Source organism: Erpetoichthys calabaricus, chromosome 13, assembly GCF_900747795.2.
Source record: "Erpetoichthys calabaricus chromosome 13, fErpCal1.3, whole genome shotgun sequence".
NCBI classification, from domain to species: domain Eukaryota; kingdom Metazoa; phylum Chordata; class Cladistia; order Polypteriformes; family Polypteridae; genus Erpetoichthys; species Erpetoichthys calabaricus.
In genome coordinates this window covers 134208800-134224075 of record NC_041406.2, presented here as the reverse complement: position 1 = coordinate 134224075, position 15276 = coordinate 134208800, and the positions used below count along the sequence as shown (strand labels likewise).

The 15276-nt window shown below is 36.2% G+C and overlaps 1 protein-coding gene across 1 annotated transcript in view; it reads right to left on the bottom strand.

Moving 5' to 3' along the window:
- Positions 1 to 15276, bottom strand: part of col14a1a (collagen, type XIV, alpha 1a) — a 504124-nt gene that overhangs the window by 201868 nt on the left and 286980 nt on the right. The window contains 3 exon segments of the mRNA XM_051935518.1: positions 1149 to 1187; positions 5511 to 5675; positions 8050 to 8189. Of these exon segments, the coding sequence (XP_051791478.1) occupies positions 1149 to 1187; positions 5511 to 5675; positions 8050 to 8189 (344 nt within the window).

Genomic DNA, 15276 nt, shown 5'->3' with positions numbered 1-15276 from the left:
AAGGGACATAACAATGGGGAGGAAAACCATACTTACTAATCAGAAACTTTCCTATTTTGGATTTTAGTATTTAATTCCTAACTGAATCTAGCTATGAGAATGGTTCTCTAATAAAATCTGCAGCACTAAAATTTAAACCCAAATGAAAAAAAAATGAAACAATTGTAAAAATGTAAAAAAAAAAAATCGTATTTACAAACAACCTGATGGCACCCCCAGTATACATCCATCCATCCATCCATTGTCCAACCCGCTGAATCCGAACACAGGGTCACGGGGGTCTGCTGGAGCCAATCCCAGCCAACACAGGGCACAAGGCAGGAACCAATCCCGGGCAGGGTGCCAACCCACCGCAGGACACACACAAACACACCCACACACCAAGCACACACTAGGGCCAATTTAGAATCACCAATCCACCTAACCTGCATGTCTTTGGACTGTGGGAGGAAACCGGAGCGCCCGGAGGAAACCCACGCAGACACGGGGAGAACATGCAAACTCCACGCAGGGAGGACCCGGGAAGCGAACCCGGGTCTCCGAACTGCGAGGCAGCAGCGCTACCACTGCGCCACCGTGCCGCCCCCCAGTATACAGTATGCAGTAAATAGTATTGTATGTAGTCTTACTTCTAACATTGATTATATAAGTCAATTGTAATTTAGAATTTAGAACTGATTCAGTGATTGCCAGTTCTCGATATACACATAATGCTGCTGTGTTTGAGATACTCAACACAGCATATTTGGTGATCACTTCCACGTTACATTGATATTCACAGCCTTATTCTGAATTGCACATACTGGATATTTTTTAAGGTGTTTATTTGTATTAAACAGCATTGTCAGCATATATGAAGTTGCATTGTTACATGTTTTGGATTTATAGCAAATTAGACATCAGAAAATTAATGTTCTTTATGTTCAAAATTTATAATACATGTATCACAAAATATGACAGTCAAATATATTAAAATCTGCCTCTGCCTCCCATGGCCATAAATGAAGGGATTTAAACAATGAATGAATGGAAATATTGAGAACAAAACATAAAATGTTTCATTAACACACAGACAAATAAAATCTCTTACAACTGTATTATGACTTTTCAAGTAAAATTTTCAAAGATCTTAAGTGATTTTTGCTTACCCGCTAGTGTGTTACCATTCATAAGCACAGAAGGACAGGCTGAAAAAGAGATATAAATAAGGAATATCATGAGAGGTTCTAAGTAATGATTTGAAAGCGCAACAAACATTGTACTATCAACTTACTTGTATAGTACTTGGTTTAAGGAACATGAAGGGATTGTGTCTGGTTGTGTTTACTTACTTTAATACTAAAGAAACATTTTAGTTCATCTAGTATCTTTACTACTTATCCATGTGAGAGTAATAGAAGGTGAAAATATAAATACAAAAACAATATAATAGTTCCTCCTGACATATTTAAAATTATATGAGAATGGGATATCCTTCTAGCTTGTCTTGGACCTGCCCCAGGAACCTTTCCCAGTGGGCTAAGCTATGTTCTCTTCCAGAAGCATGGCACAAGACCAGGTTGGCATGCTAACTACATATCCAAACAATCTCAACTAGATTCTCTGTTTCCAAAGGAGCAGCAGATTATCTGCAATTAAATATATAATATGCTTAACAACTATACAGAGTAAACTAACTTTGCAATCTGTATCAGATACCTTACCTGTCATATCCCTAGACTGACAAAGCAGGAAGGCTACACAATAACTGACTAGAAAATCTAAAGGCAATAGTACTAGTGTGTTCCTCTCTTTTTTTGACTACATTTGTTGAGACTGACATACTGATGTGCTGACTTCATCCTTGAGTGTTGGAAGTGAAAGAAGTGCTGAGTGTTACTTCTGTATGGGAATGAATTAAAATCTATGTTTTTCTCCTGAAAGCTTTATTTTTGGTCATCGCTAAAGGGATGTTTGGGAGTTTTTAACAGCTTTTTTCATATAAAAGGTGTTTTTCCTGTGTTTTTTCACCTGCAACAGAACAAAGGTAGCTGAGTGTTTGAAAAGGTATTTGTGTTCAAACTTGTAGCATTGGCAGGGTGCAGAGCACTGAAAGCAGCAGCATAAAACAGTAAAACAGTGAGTAAATCAATATCATATCAGTGAGAAGTTAAAAGTGGGAGGAAATTATGGTATATTGAAAATGATCAGGTAAAGGGTTACCCAGTGCTCATACAGGAAAGGAGAGGTAGAAACCGGCAAGCAAGCAAGTAAATACCAAAAGTCAGAGCACCAGATAGCATTCAGTAAGCAAGTTTTCTTAGTGAGAAGGAATTAGGGTATAAAAAGGATTACTTAGGCTCATGTCAGGAAGAGTTAGCGCTAGCAAGAACGAAAAGACACAAGTGTTCACTATTAGGGAGGAGCACATTTTAAGCATAAACACAGAACTTGAAAGTAACAAAAACACCAAGCAGGACAATTGCAGAATTAGAAAAACAGCCAAATATGGAAGAAGTGGAAAAGAAGTAGTTTATTAACTTTAAATAAAGGCACATAGCAGACAGTCGATGAGTGAGATTATTACAGAAGATAAAGGAGGTTTAAGGTATTAAACAGCAACAGTATATTTTTTAAATTGATACTTCATTTCTTAATTTTAATATTTTAATAAAAGGGGGTTAAGAAGATCAGAAACCCCATTACATATTTTAACAATGAGCTAATACAACGGAAACCACATTTTGGAGTATTGCATGGACAGATCAAGCCTGCTTAATGCCATGTCTGCAGAAGATATTGCCAGCTGATCCAGCACCTCAAACTGAAGGTAGCTGAACTTGAGGAGGTGTGTAGCCTCGCAGTTGATTTTACTCTGTTTTAACTCTGTTTAGTTGTGTTTACTATGTTTTAATTAGTTTCATTTATTGTATTTTATTTTACTTATTTATTATTTTGTTTTTGTTTAAAATTTATTTTAGCCTATGTTCAGCACTTTGGTCAGCGGCTGTTGTATGTAAAGTGCTTTATAAATAAAGTTGACTTGACTTGACTAAGGTGGCTGAAAGTTGGAGTTGTATGTAGCTGAGCATAATTATAATATTATAGTAACAATAGTAACCTGACTAACAAAGATGAGGATCAGTATTACATAGATGGTTATACAGGTTTTGAGGCAGACAAACAAAAAAGAAAAGGTGGGGGGGGGGGGTTGCAATTTATGAAGAACAAAATTTAAACACGTCTTCTTCAATTGGATGATGAGCCACATCTTAGCGAGGACATCTCAATTTGACTAGAATGTATTAAGTTGCAGAGGCCTTATTTTAGGATTGTGCTACAGACCCACCAAACAAAAAAAAAACAGACAGTAGTTTTAATGTGTATCTTTTATATAATGTTAAAAAGGTAAGTTTAATGGGGGACGCCAAAGTCATGAAGAACTTTAATTATTAAAATATTAACTGGGCTAATTTTACAAATAGTGAAGTTCAAGAGCAAGTGTTTTTAGACATAATTACTGACTGTCTTTTAACACAGTAAGTTAAAACACAATGAGAGGTGAAGCTTGTCTAGATTTAGCATTTTGTAATAACCAGGATGGAATTCAGGGTGTAGAGTTGACTGAATCACTGCCATAAATTGTTCACAGCGCTTTGACAGAGTGTAGATGTAAAAGCTAAAACATTAAGTTTAGTAAGACAAATTTGTTTCAGTTGAATCAATCTAAAATAAATAAATTGGAAAAGGATTTTAAGCATAGAAACAGTCAAGGAACAGTGCAACAGGTTTAAAAACATATTACATCTAATACAGGAGAAGCTCATCAAATTTTGGAAGAAATTAAAAAAAAAGCAAAAAAAAATCAAAAAGAAAAAAAAACTCCTAATTAAGTAAACAACAAGATAAAAATACATCTATATAAGGCATATAATACTAACAACTCCAGTGCTAATTGTAGGGTGTATGAAGACAAGACAGCAACCATTAAAAAGAACATTAAGGAAATTAAAGGTCAGTTAAAGACAAATATTACAGAAAAGGTGAATAATGATAACACAAAGAGATTCTTTGAATATTTTAGTAGCAAAAGAATAGTCAAGGAGGAGGTGAAGTGTATCAGGTACACTATTAAAATATACTGTATAGACAGTGAAATTGCTAATGTTCTAAAATTGCATTTTTCTGAAGTTTTCACATGTGAAAAAGCTGGAATCTTTCCAGCAGTAACAGTGACTATTAAAGAGGTTCCTAAGAGATTTTGAGATCTTAGAGGGAAAAGTACTGCTTAAATCACCAGGACCAGAAAACAGATATCACTGAATGCTTAAGGAAGCTTCAAATGCATATACCGTATTAACCCTTGATGTATATTTTTTGAAAGTCACTATGTAGTGGGGAAATCCCTAAGGACTGGAAAATAGAAAATATTACCAAGTTACATAAAAAGGGTGATCAGGCAGATCCAAGTACCTATAGGCCAGTAGGCTTATTGTGAACTATGGTTAACTTAATCAAAGAAACAGTTAAGGAAATGATTGAATATTACAGGACAAGAACAGTAGTATTAGTAAACAGTCAAGATGGCTTCGGACGAAGGCAGTTGTGTTTTACTAACATGCTGGAATTCTACGAAGAAGCAACAAAAGCATACAATTAGAGAGGTCTATTTGATATTATTGTGTTCATAAGAATTACTTATTAATGCTTTGAAATTACTTCAGGTTTTTTTTTTGGTCTGGCAACTCCCGACTCACTGATACAAGAAAATCCCGGCAAAAGCATACACAATTTGACTCATCTTGATGTCTAGTTATGGAAGATGTTGAGCATGTACATGTGTAGTGTTATTTAAAGGTTGGTGATCAAGTAAATTATATTTCTAATATTTCATTCTTTACTTGTGGTCCTAGCCCTGTAAGGGCCACTCAAAGAAGGTTAAAAATTATAAATTTCAAAAACTTAAGCATATGGAGCACTACTTTAGACTATTTCAAGGTCAGTGATTAGGAATATGATGATATTTTTAATGCTTAACTCATTATCTAGCCCTCTATGAACCTATATCAGATAGCAAAATAACACATTTCTATTACAATCAACAATACTTTGACTTCAAACATTTTAACTGCAGCATAAAATATTTAATACAGCTATTCTTAGTATGTACTGCTACTCATGAAACAAATCATTACATTTTTTATGAAAGCCCTGAATTTGAATGGCTTTTGCTAAATAAAACTTTTTGATTTTCAGAAGCTATTCAATAATAATTGTGCCCCAAATGAAAAGAAGTAGAAGTTCAGTGTGTAGTGTGTAAATAAAAACTTGGCTAAAACACAGGAGAAGGTTGTATACTGTATATTATAATATTATTCATATTACATTAAAAATAATCAACAATAGTGCAGTGTCTTAAACCCAAACTATAAAGATACATACAGTATCGCCTTTGAAACAATTTTTCATACCCTGTATTCATATACTACCACAAAAATTATCACTTTTAGTATTTCAGGATTACATCTTACTTGCAGATGCTGCCTCACAGACAAAAGTAATAAGCTGTTCTTCAATTTTCTTAAACGCATCCAGATCATCCACAAAAAACACGTGGCGATCACTTGGTTTGCTGGCAATATTTATTAACTCCCCATAATCAGCATCTGCAAATCCAATTGCAAAAATGACATAGCCTGGAAAGTGAAAAACAGAAGTTAACATCACATTTCAGAAGTACAATATTGTAAAAGATGTACAGTAATTCTTTAATATTGGTGCTGGAAACTTACATTGGTGTTACCAATAGTTTTCTGAATTAGAACCGTGGGTACTTAAATACGGATTATGAGAAACTCTGCATATTATACACTTGTGATCCATTTGTGTACGAAATGTGAAATTGATAGCTAACTTTCTAAATTTTCCAAACTTTATATACTGCAGCATTTTAGAGCAAAATTAATTTAACAAAATAAAGGTTCCGTACAGTACAGGATGAGTATTGCTCTGTGCTGTTGCTGCAGAGTTGCAGAAAAACATAGTTTTTGCAGTTATGCTATGTTAAACAATCACATTCAAAGCACATGTTTATTTAATTCTCTTTACATTCACAATAGCCTTTAGAGGGTAACATGATGTTGGTGTGATCTGCTTTCTTCTTCTACATAGAATATTATGTACTTAGTGAAAAAAAAACTTTTAGAAACTTCTTGAAAAAATATTCTTGTACTTACCACATACCAGGTCAGAGAGAAAAAGATTTTGTTAACCATTAATAGTTGTTAGGAGTATATTAGATAAAGACCTTGTTAATTATTAATAGATCTTGAGGGGTACCTGTTCTTCTTAGATGTATCTATGCTACTCAGAGAACACCCAGATCAGTACCTGTTTAAGACTAGACCTGCAAGGACAAAGGCAGATTTGACCTAGGCTATGTTAGTAAGGACATAAGTCAGGTCTAAATAGAACTGGTCAAAAAGCATAAGACCTGAACCAGGAGAGTCAGCCCTTTAGTGTGATATCCTATTGGTCCAAAAAGTAAGGAAGCACAAGACAAGCATAAATTTAGGCTAAAGGAGAAGCTCAGCAGTTCCTATCAGACCATCATCCAGAAACTACGCCCAGACTACAGTAGAGATCAATCAGCTTACCAATGCGAGGATCCACCTGGTTATCTAAAGCATATTGGAGTAACTTCTACTCATCCAGGTTGTACTGAATTACTTTGTCACACACATTTTACTTTGTTTCATTTTTCAGCATATTTAGAAACTTTTAAGTTAATATATAATGTATAAATAAAACAGAAAATCTTCTTTCTCTCCTATTTGTTTTGGTACTCTAGAAGAAACGTTAAGCTGCCAGTTTGGTGATGGTAATGTTACAAGGGCTAAAGTGGGTATTTGGGACACTATGTACAGGTCTATGTAATAAAGAGTGAAAATGAGAATAAGGCTACCCTATGGCCCTTCCATGATAAACTTAAGGTTTGCATAATTTTTAGGAAATCACATCTTTCTCAAGCTTCAGTATACACTAATTAAGAGATGTTGGAAAAAATATTTAACTATACTGAAAAAATAACAGAAAAATTGCCAAGTTTTTGAACTTGACTTCGTTTATTTAGTTATCTACAGTCATCGGATTAGTCTGGACAAACCGTAAAACAATACTCTATTTTCTATAAAGAAATATTTACACATTGCAAATTAAAAATAAATCTTCATGAAGGGTATAAATTTGAAATATGTATATTTCTTCAATCTAAATGAGTTATATATGTGTTGACAAAAATCTTAAAAGTATGTTATGTGTCGACCAGTTCATGTTCAGTATTTTCAGTTTATGCTTCTTTTTTACGTCTTTTCTGCTTAATTTAAATTGCTGTTATGATAGAAACACAAATATTATAAATATAAAATAACTATGTTTCTATGTAGAAGTACAGTATGTGTTCTGTTATGCTCCTTGTGTTTTGTGGGTGGTTTCTCCAAGAGGCAGAGCCACCTGTCCATCTCCATCTAGGAACTGCCCTAAGCCCTACAAAGGTTGTGGAGACTGGCAGTTCAGTGGGATACACTGTCAAAGCTTGATGTTGGTAAATTCTATTCTTTTCTGCATTTATTTTTGTTATGATTGCTGGATTTCAACATTTTCGCTATGCTTTTGACTACTGTCTTTGGATTATTGTATTAGGATTTTGCTTTCAAATTTCCCTTTGGGCATCCATTTTTGCTGTTGTTGGAGAAACTTGTTGTCACAGAGCTTTTGTTAATAAATCTCTTTTATAATAAAGATTTTTTACCTGCCTGTCTGAGCACAAGCTTTTTGTTGGGCTTTTATGCAATTTATTTTGGATATATTCTGTTAAATGTTTTGCCAGCTCCTCATCCTGGGGCCTGGCTGAAGTTAAGATTGTATCTCATAGGCGGACCAGGAATGGTTCTGGCCTGCTTATTGACTTCTTTTTGGGGGCCTCACCATATTATGCCTGGAGGAATCTCTCCATTTCATGACAAAGCATTTCTATATCATATGGCAAATTTGTGCATTGTTTGTACGTACCATCCATTTGCAGCTCCTTGCTAATTTTGTTAACATCATCTTGAGATCTTCCATCAGTAAGAACAACTAAAACCTTTGGAATGCCTCTTCTAAGCCCACCTTCTGTAGTGTAGATGGTGTCCTTCACATGCTTAATAGCTCTACCTAGAGTTTAATGGAAAACAATAACTTTACAGCAAAGACTATGTGAAAACAACAAAAAATAATAAAAAGCAATTTACTTTTACAATAAAAACATTTTAAGCTGTTAGACCAAATGTCAAATATTAATAAGGATGCTATTTATCTTTGCGAATTTTAAGCTCTTAAATATAAAATGAATATATTAATAATTTATAACATGTTGTGAGCTGTAATGTGAAAGGTCCTAATCATGAGTGTTTTCAGACTCAGTGATAGGATTTAACCAGACTTGTTGCCTTAGTGTGAGTTTTTTTTTATTCAGTCTTTTTGTTATTACCCTAGGTTCTTGTCTATAAGCCGGACTCGTGTATAAGCCGGAGACCAAAAATCATACGAATTTTTAAAATAAAATCTTATCATAGATAAGCCGGACTCATGGATAAGCCGAACGTACTATAACCTATAACTAATAGAAGGGAGGGAGGTCAGTGGTCTCACTCGCACCCATTTAATTTCTTTAAGGGGGGAGAGAGTGTGAGATATTGGCGTCTCTCTCACTCCCCGCATGGCGCGGTTGGAGCGTCGCCGAGTCAACACGCGCGCGTAGCGGTCATTTAAATTGTGATTTTATATGTAAGCATATTTAAATATATATCGCGGATTTTTTGCTGGTTCGCGGATTTCTGCGGACAATGGGTCTTTTAATTTCTGGTACATGCTTCCTCAGTTGGTTTGCCCAGTTGATTTCATACAAGGGACGCTATTGGCAGATGGCTGAGAAGCTAGATTGCTTACTTTTCTCTCTCTCTCTTGCGCTGACTTTCTCTGATCCTGACGTATGGGGATTGAGCAGGGGGGCTGTTCGCACACCTAGACGATACGGATGCTCGTCTAAAAATGCTGAAAGATTATCTTCAGGTTGCTATCTTTTGTGCAGCTTCCTGAAACGACATGCTGCACAGTGCTTCGCATACTTAAAAGCTCGAAGGGCACGTATTGATTTTTGACTGAAAAACAAACTCTGTCTCTCTCTCTCTCTCTCTCTCTCTCTCCCTCCCTGCTCCTGACGGAGGGGGTGTGAGCGGCTGCCTTCAACAGCTTTGTGCCGCGGTGCTTCACATACTTAAAAGCCAAACAGCACCATTGATTTGTTTGCTAGAGATTGTTTTCTCTATCTATGTGACATTCTGTGCTCCTGACACGCACTCCTTTGAAGAGGAAGATATGTTTGCATTCTTTTAATTGTGAGACAGAACTGTCATCTCTGTCTTGTCATGGAGCACAGTTTAAACTTTTGAAAAAGAGACAAATGTTTGTTTGCAGTGTTTGAATAACGTTCCTGTCTCTCTACAACCTCCTGTGTTTCTGCGCAAATCTGTGACCCAAGCATGACAATATAAAAATAACCATATAAACATATGGTTTCTACTTCGCGGATTTTCTTATTTCGCGGGTGGCTCTGGAACGCAACCCCCGCGATGGAGGAGGGATTACTGTATAAACCGGACTTATGTATAAGCCGATATTCTATTTTTTCATTTTCACAACTTTTTTCCTTAGATAAGCCGCGGCTTATAGACAAGAACTTAGGGTACATATAATTTTGAACATTCTTATTATGTTTTTGTTATTTGATTCTTTATGTATTTTGTTTAATATGATGTAATTTATACTCTTTTGATTTTTTTTATCATATTAAGTTCCCATGTAATGTTTTTAGTTATCAGCCCAGTCTCCATTATGTGGAGCCCAATTAGGCAGGGCCACCTAATGATGTGGCTGGATAACTGCTCAAGCAGTTATGTAGGATAAGCTGAAATTCATTCTTCCGCATTGTTTCATTTAGTTTCCTCCATTTTGCTTTTGATTTTTTGGATTTGGATCCCTTGTATTTTCATTAATGGTATTCATTTTTGGTTTGCGGACTATTAGATTTGTTTGCTTTTAGGTTTGCCACTTTGCTCTATTTTTGATTCTACTTTGCTTTTGACATCTATCTGAATAGTTTCTAATAATTATCTAATTATTAAAAGAACTTTGGTTTTATTGATCTTGGGGTTTTTAGCAATTTTCCTTTTCTCTTTGTGTGCATATTTCTTGATGTTTGTTTTTTTAAAAGTCGTACCTCCATTTTGGGCCTGTTGAGGTCAGAAGGCCTGCTATTGTAGTAGGAGTTAAGCTGCCTGGAGTGAGGCTATTACATTTCACTAAGTGCCTGGTATTCAGTGTGAGTAACACACAACAAGCAGGGAAGTAATGAACAACATATAACTGTGTATTTCCTTCCTTCCTCCATCTATTCTAAACTTTATCTTACATACATTATGCAAACAAAAAGTTTAGAGAGGGCAGAACAGCAGCCTGGTCTTTTCTTTGGGTATTTGCAGGTGTGGTCTCTTTTTTTTGTGATTGATTGTGGCAGAAGATCACAACACTGTGTTGTTTGCACTCAAAAACAAGATTCTTTCAGCAGGATCCTTTTAATTAATCGACTTTAAAAGTAATTGGTGGGCTGTCTTTTACTCTAACACTAACTAAGAAAGCCGAAGTGGTTAGCAATTTGATTCATAAAGCAATCTCCTTAATAGCCACTAAATCAAGTGAACCAGAATGTAAAAAAATCTGGTGAGCATGTTCTGAAATTCTTTCACTTGGCAGAAACTACTTTTTGGGAAAAAAAAATAAATCAGAGGGTTGACATCAACTGCAACTGCATTTATGCACCATTGTATTTGCAAAAATTAAGTGGTTTCTTTAATTAAACACAGCTCTATGAATGCTACTTATGTCTGACAACTAGAGGAGTACATAAAAATGAGTAACTTTGCATGCTACAAAAAGGACATATTACATCTAGGTGACTCTACAGAAGATGTCATGCTCTGCTGAAGGCATTCAGTGACACACTTTAATTACATTCAGACACTAAACTTATCAGGTGAGTTTCACTTCACTATATGATGTTGTGTATGTTATTATTTTAGGCTTTGATGTCAATACATTTTTCAGCTAACTTTGAATTATTTTTAACTGTCTTTACAACATAATTAGAGTCCTAAATCCTCTGTGTATCATTCCAGAGCCTCAACTCCTTCCACTCCCACAACCTTATTCTTTAGATGTCTTTCTCTGTCCATGGTGTTTACTATACAGATGTAGCCAAGCAAAATGAGTGTGAAATACCATGTTATTTTGCTTTACCCTGCCTGTACTGCACATCTGTGTAGCCAGTGGTCTTAAGTGTATGACTGTGATCTGTGTTTTCTCTTTAAACACGAAACGGACCTTTTTTTCTTTCATGTCCCTAATTTTTTTTCTCTGTGGCTCAAATACACTTCTGTACATTCTGATGCTGTTATGAAGGTGCAACAAAGAAAGATGACACAGAAGATGGTATGTGAGACCTGTAAATGTATCGCATCATTACAATGGGAAATATGCGATGCTTGTATTGCCTACGCGAGAACTAGATGATGAGAAGCACCAGAAATACATTTGTATTTCAGTATTTAAATTTGATGATTTGCTTCATCACATGGAACCATTCATCAAACAGCAAAGCACTCACATTGATCCTCTAGGATCTGCAAAGTAACTTGCTGTCACATGTTAATAGTAAACAAAGACTTTGACGTCACATTCCAATTTGAACACACCGTGTACCCTGATTTTTTGCTGGTACTGCAACTTGCACACACGCCGTGTTAATTTATAAGGAAGTGCTCAGAGAACATGTCAAATGAACTCTGCGAATTCGTGGCAGCCATGATGTGTGCACATACACATTCTGGGTGTTAATTATATACCAGCCCTAACAAACCTTTATCCAGGGAGTGTGCGCCCCCTGCTGGATACATGAAGGCAATCACACTGTTTCTAAATTTTTCAGTAATGTAATTGAACTAGCTAGAAAATACATCAGGTGGATCAGTGAAAGATTCAAATGGTGTTTTATCTGCAACAAACTTGCGTTTAAATCCTGGTCAATGCTCAGGGATAATTTTTTCTTAAATAATGAAATTTATGTTAAACCCTGTTAACACTTTTATTAAACTGTTACTATGCCATAGTAAGGTAACGTACATCATAACAGAAAACCTGAAAATAAATTAGTTTTGCAGAAAATGCAAACAGTAAGTACATTTCCAACCATTTCAATTACACATTACACGATGCATCCATAAAATGGTAACAACACCGTAGATAAATATCCTATGAAAATGTACACAACTGAACACCATCTTTTTCATAAATATTTCATTCATCAAAATATTACTGTACAATTTTTACTGTCCTACTTTTTGGTCTACTTGATAAGTAATATTTATATAAAACCAAAGCAATTAAAATATATCACAAGTGGTTGTTTTGGAAATATTTTAACATTCCTTTTTATTTTTTAAGAACTTTATTGTCCTTAAAGTTGTAATGACTAATGAGCTAATATAATTATATTATTATTATAATTATATTATTATTATATTACATAATTATATTACATTTCACCCAGGTGCCTCAAAGTCTGATCAAAGAATTACATTTTGTTTTGTCTTGTGCATACTGGCATATCATCTATATAGCAGACACAATGGAAATGGAAAAAGACTCTGATTAGTGCTGCTGCATTTGAAACCCAAGCACATTCAATCTGTGTGATGTTTGCAAGTTTTCTGCACACAAAGTAGGCTTCCCTCCTTCTTCCACAAAGATACACACAGAACTAAATAAAAGGGTTATTAGTTTCCACATTCTGCACAGCCTTAGTGAAAGAGAAAGCTTCCCATGCATGTGAAGAGCAAGGAATGGGCTGTGATAATTCTACAGGAAAACCTTGGGAGGATTTAGATCTACAACAAGTTTCACATGCTGCAATATAGTCTCTGATGTCTGCATGCCCTACCATCTGAAATGACGTACAATATAAGGGTAGCCAAAGTTTGTGACACTCTCTTGGACTACATAATGGGTCCATGAGCCCAGTCTAATACTCTGCTGCGAAGGTTAGGAAAAATATAATAAATACTCTGAAGTAGTAATACAACTGTAGAAGATTTTAAAGACTGGGCTTTAGATCCTCTAAATTGTCAGGGGAAGATGTGGCAGTCACTCCCACAAACTTTTCCGGTAGAAAAATACTTTCTAGCTCTCAATGGGTTCATAACTACAGGATGAAGCATTAGCTTTGTCCTTCCTTTTACCTTTTACCCAATTGATAATGCATTACAAAAGTAAAGCAAATAAAGAATAACACCCAATGGGCTGGTCGTGCATCAAGACGCTTTGCTTATGTTAAATACATTAAATTCTTGTGTTTATATAAATGACAAATGGATATTTTGCCCACTCTAGCCAATATCTCCATTCTTCTAACACCAACTTAATAGACAAAAGCTCACAGTTCCCTATGTCGTAATTCTGCTCTACAGAAGACAATTATTTTTTTGCATTTTATTGATTTTATTAAAATCAAATAACACTCCATACAAGCAAGTCAAGTTTAACAAAACTAGGTTCAAAACAAAGCTAGGCTAATAGAGTAAAACTTTAAACTAGTAAAAATAAATAAATAGATAAATTAATAAATGTAAATTAATAAAAATAAATAGAATAAAAAAGAGGGGAGAGAATCTGCTTCCTCGATTTAAATGCTTATTCTCAAATGTTATTGATTAGATCCTGCCAGGTTCTGAAAAAATGTTTTGTACAGATCCTCTAAGTGAGAATTTTATTTTTTTTTCCAATTTCAGATAATATACAATATAACATCAGTTATGCACTGACTTAAAAGAGGTGAGTTAAGATTCTTCCAGTTGAGCAAGTCTATGTGCCAATAGTGTAGTAAAGACAATTACAGTATGTTTGTCCTTCTCCACTTTAAGCCCATCTGTAAGTACACCAAACACATCTGTTAGTGGATTAGGATGGATTGTGACAATTTTATAGAAAAGAAAGCACACGGATGCACCTGCTCTTTATCTGAATACTTTTATGACAGAATTGCTCCTAATCCGGTACTGGATGCATCAACTACCAGGATGACCTGATATGTCAGGTGTGGCAAGCGGCTAGGTGTGGCAAGCGGCTGGGGGTGGCACCCAGCCGGGATGCCTGGAAGGACCGGAGGAGGGCTTATGCCTCCTCCAGACCACGAGGGAGTGACTGCCCTGGTGGCTTTGGGGACCACATGAACAAAGCTTAGAAGCTCAACCCTATAGGGGCCCGTGGTCACCGCCAGGGGGCGCCCCAATGCCTGGAGCGTCCTGGTCCTCAGCACTTCCACCACACCCGGAAGTGCTGGGGGGAAGACGACCAGTGACACCCGGAGTGCTTCCGGGTGCACAGCTGGCACTTCTGCCACACCGGGGAGTGTCGGCAGTCACTCATTGGGAGGCACATGGAGCACATCCGGGTGGATATAAAAGGGGTCGCCTCCCTCCATTTGATGGCTGGAGTTGGGAGGAAGAAGACGAAGTCTTGGTGGAGAGGAGTGGAGGCGGCGAAGAGAGGCATCATTGTGTACAGAGGCCTGGACTTTGGGGAAGTACTGGGGTTGTGTGCTGTTCACTGTAAATATGTTCAATAAACGTGTGTTGGGTTTTGTACCTCCAGTGTCCGCCTGTCTTTGTCCGGGCCAAGTACCACAGAGGTTAAATTTTTTTTAGATGGGGGCTGTGGTAAATAAAGATTTTATTTTGTGGAAATAATCCACAAATTTTCTTCTACTTCACAAGTACAAACACAAGTTTTCTTTGACTTTTTGTTAACTCTTTGAAGGCTGAATATTTTTTCCAAAGAATGATGGTTTCACACAGAAATCAACATAAAACGTCTGTTGCTGCATGCTGTGGCTGCCAGTTTGCCAAGAATGAGTGGCAGGCTTGCTGCCAGGCTGTCTTCACATGGCTGGGACAGCAACGGAGGCAGTCACGGTCGCAGTGCATTACAATCTGGATTCTACCTCTTGTTGTTTTTAAGTGACAGTCCTCCCTGATGAACATTGTCAGTAACACTACTAGCTGGGAACTTATCAGCTGAAGCTGGAACCTAACATTCATTTTCGATCACTTGCATCAAAATCTGATTCCAACAAGTCATAGTCCAGTT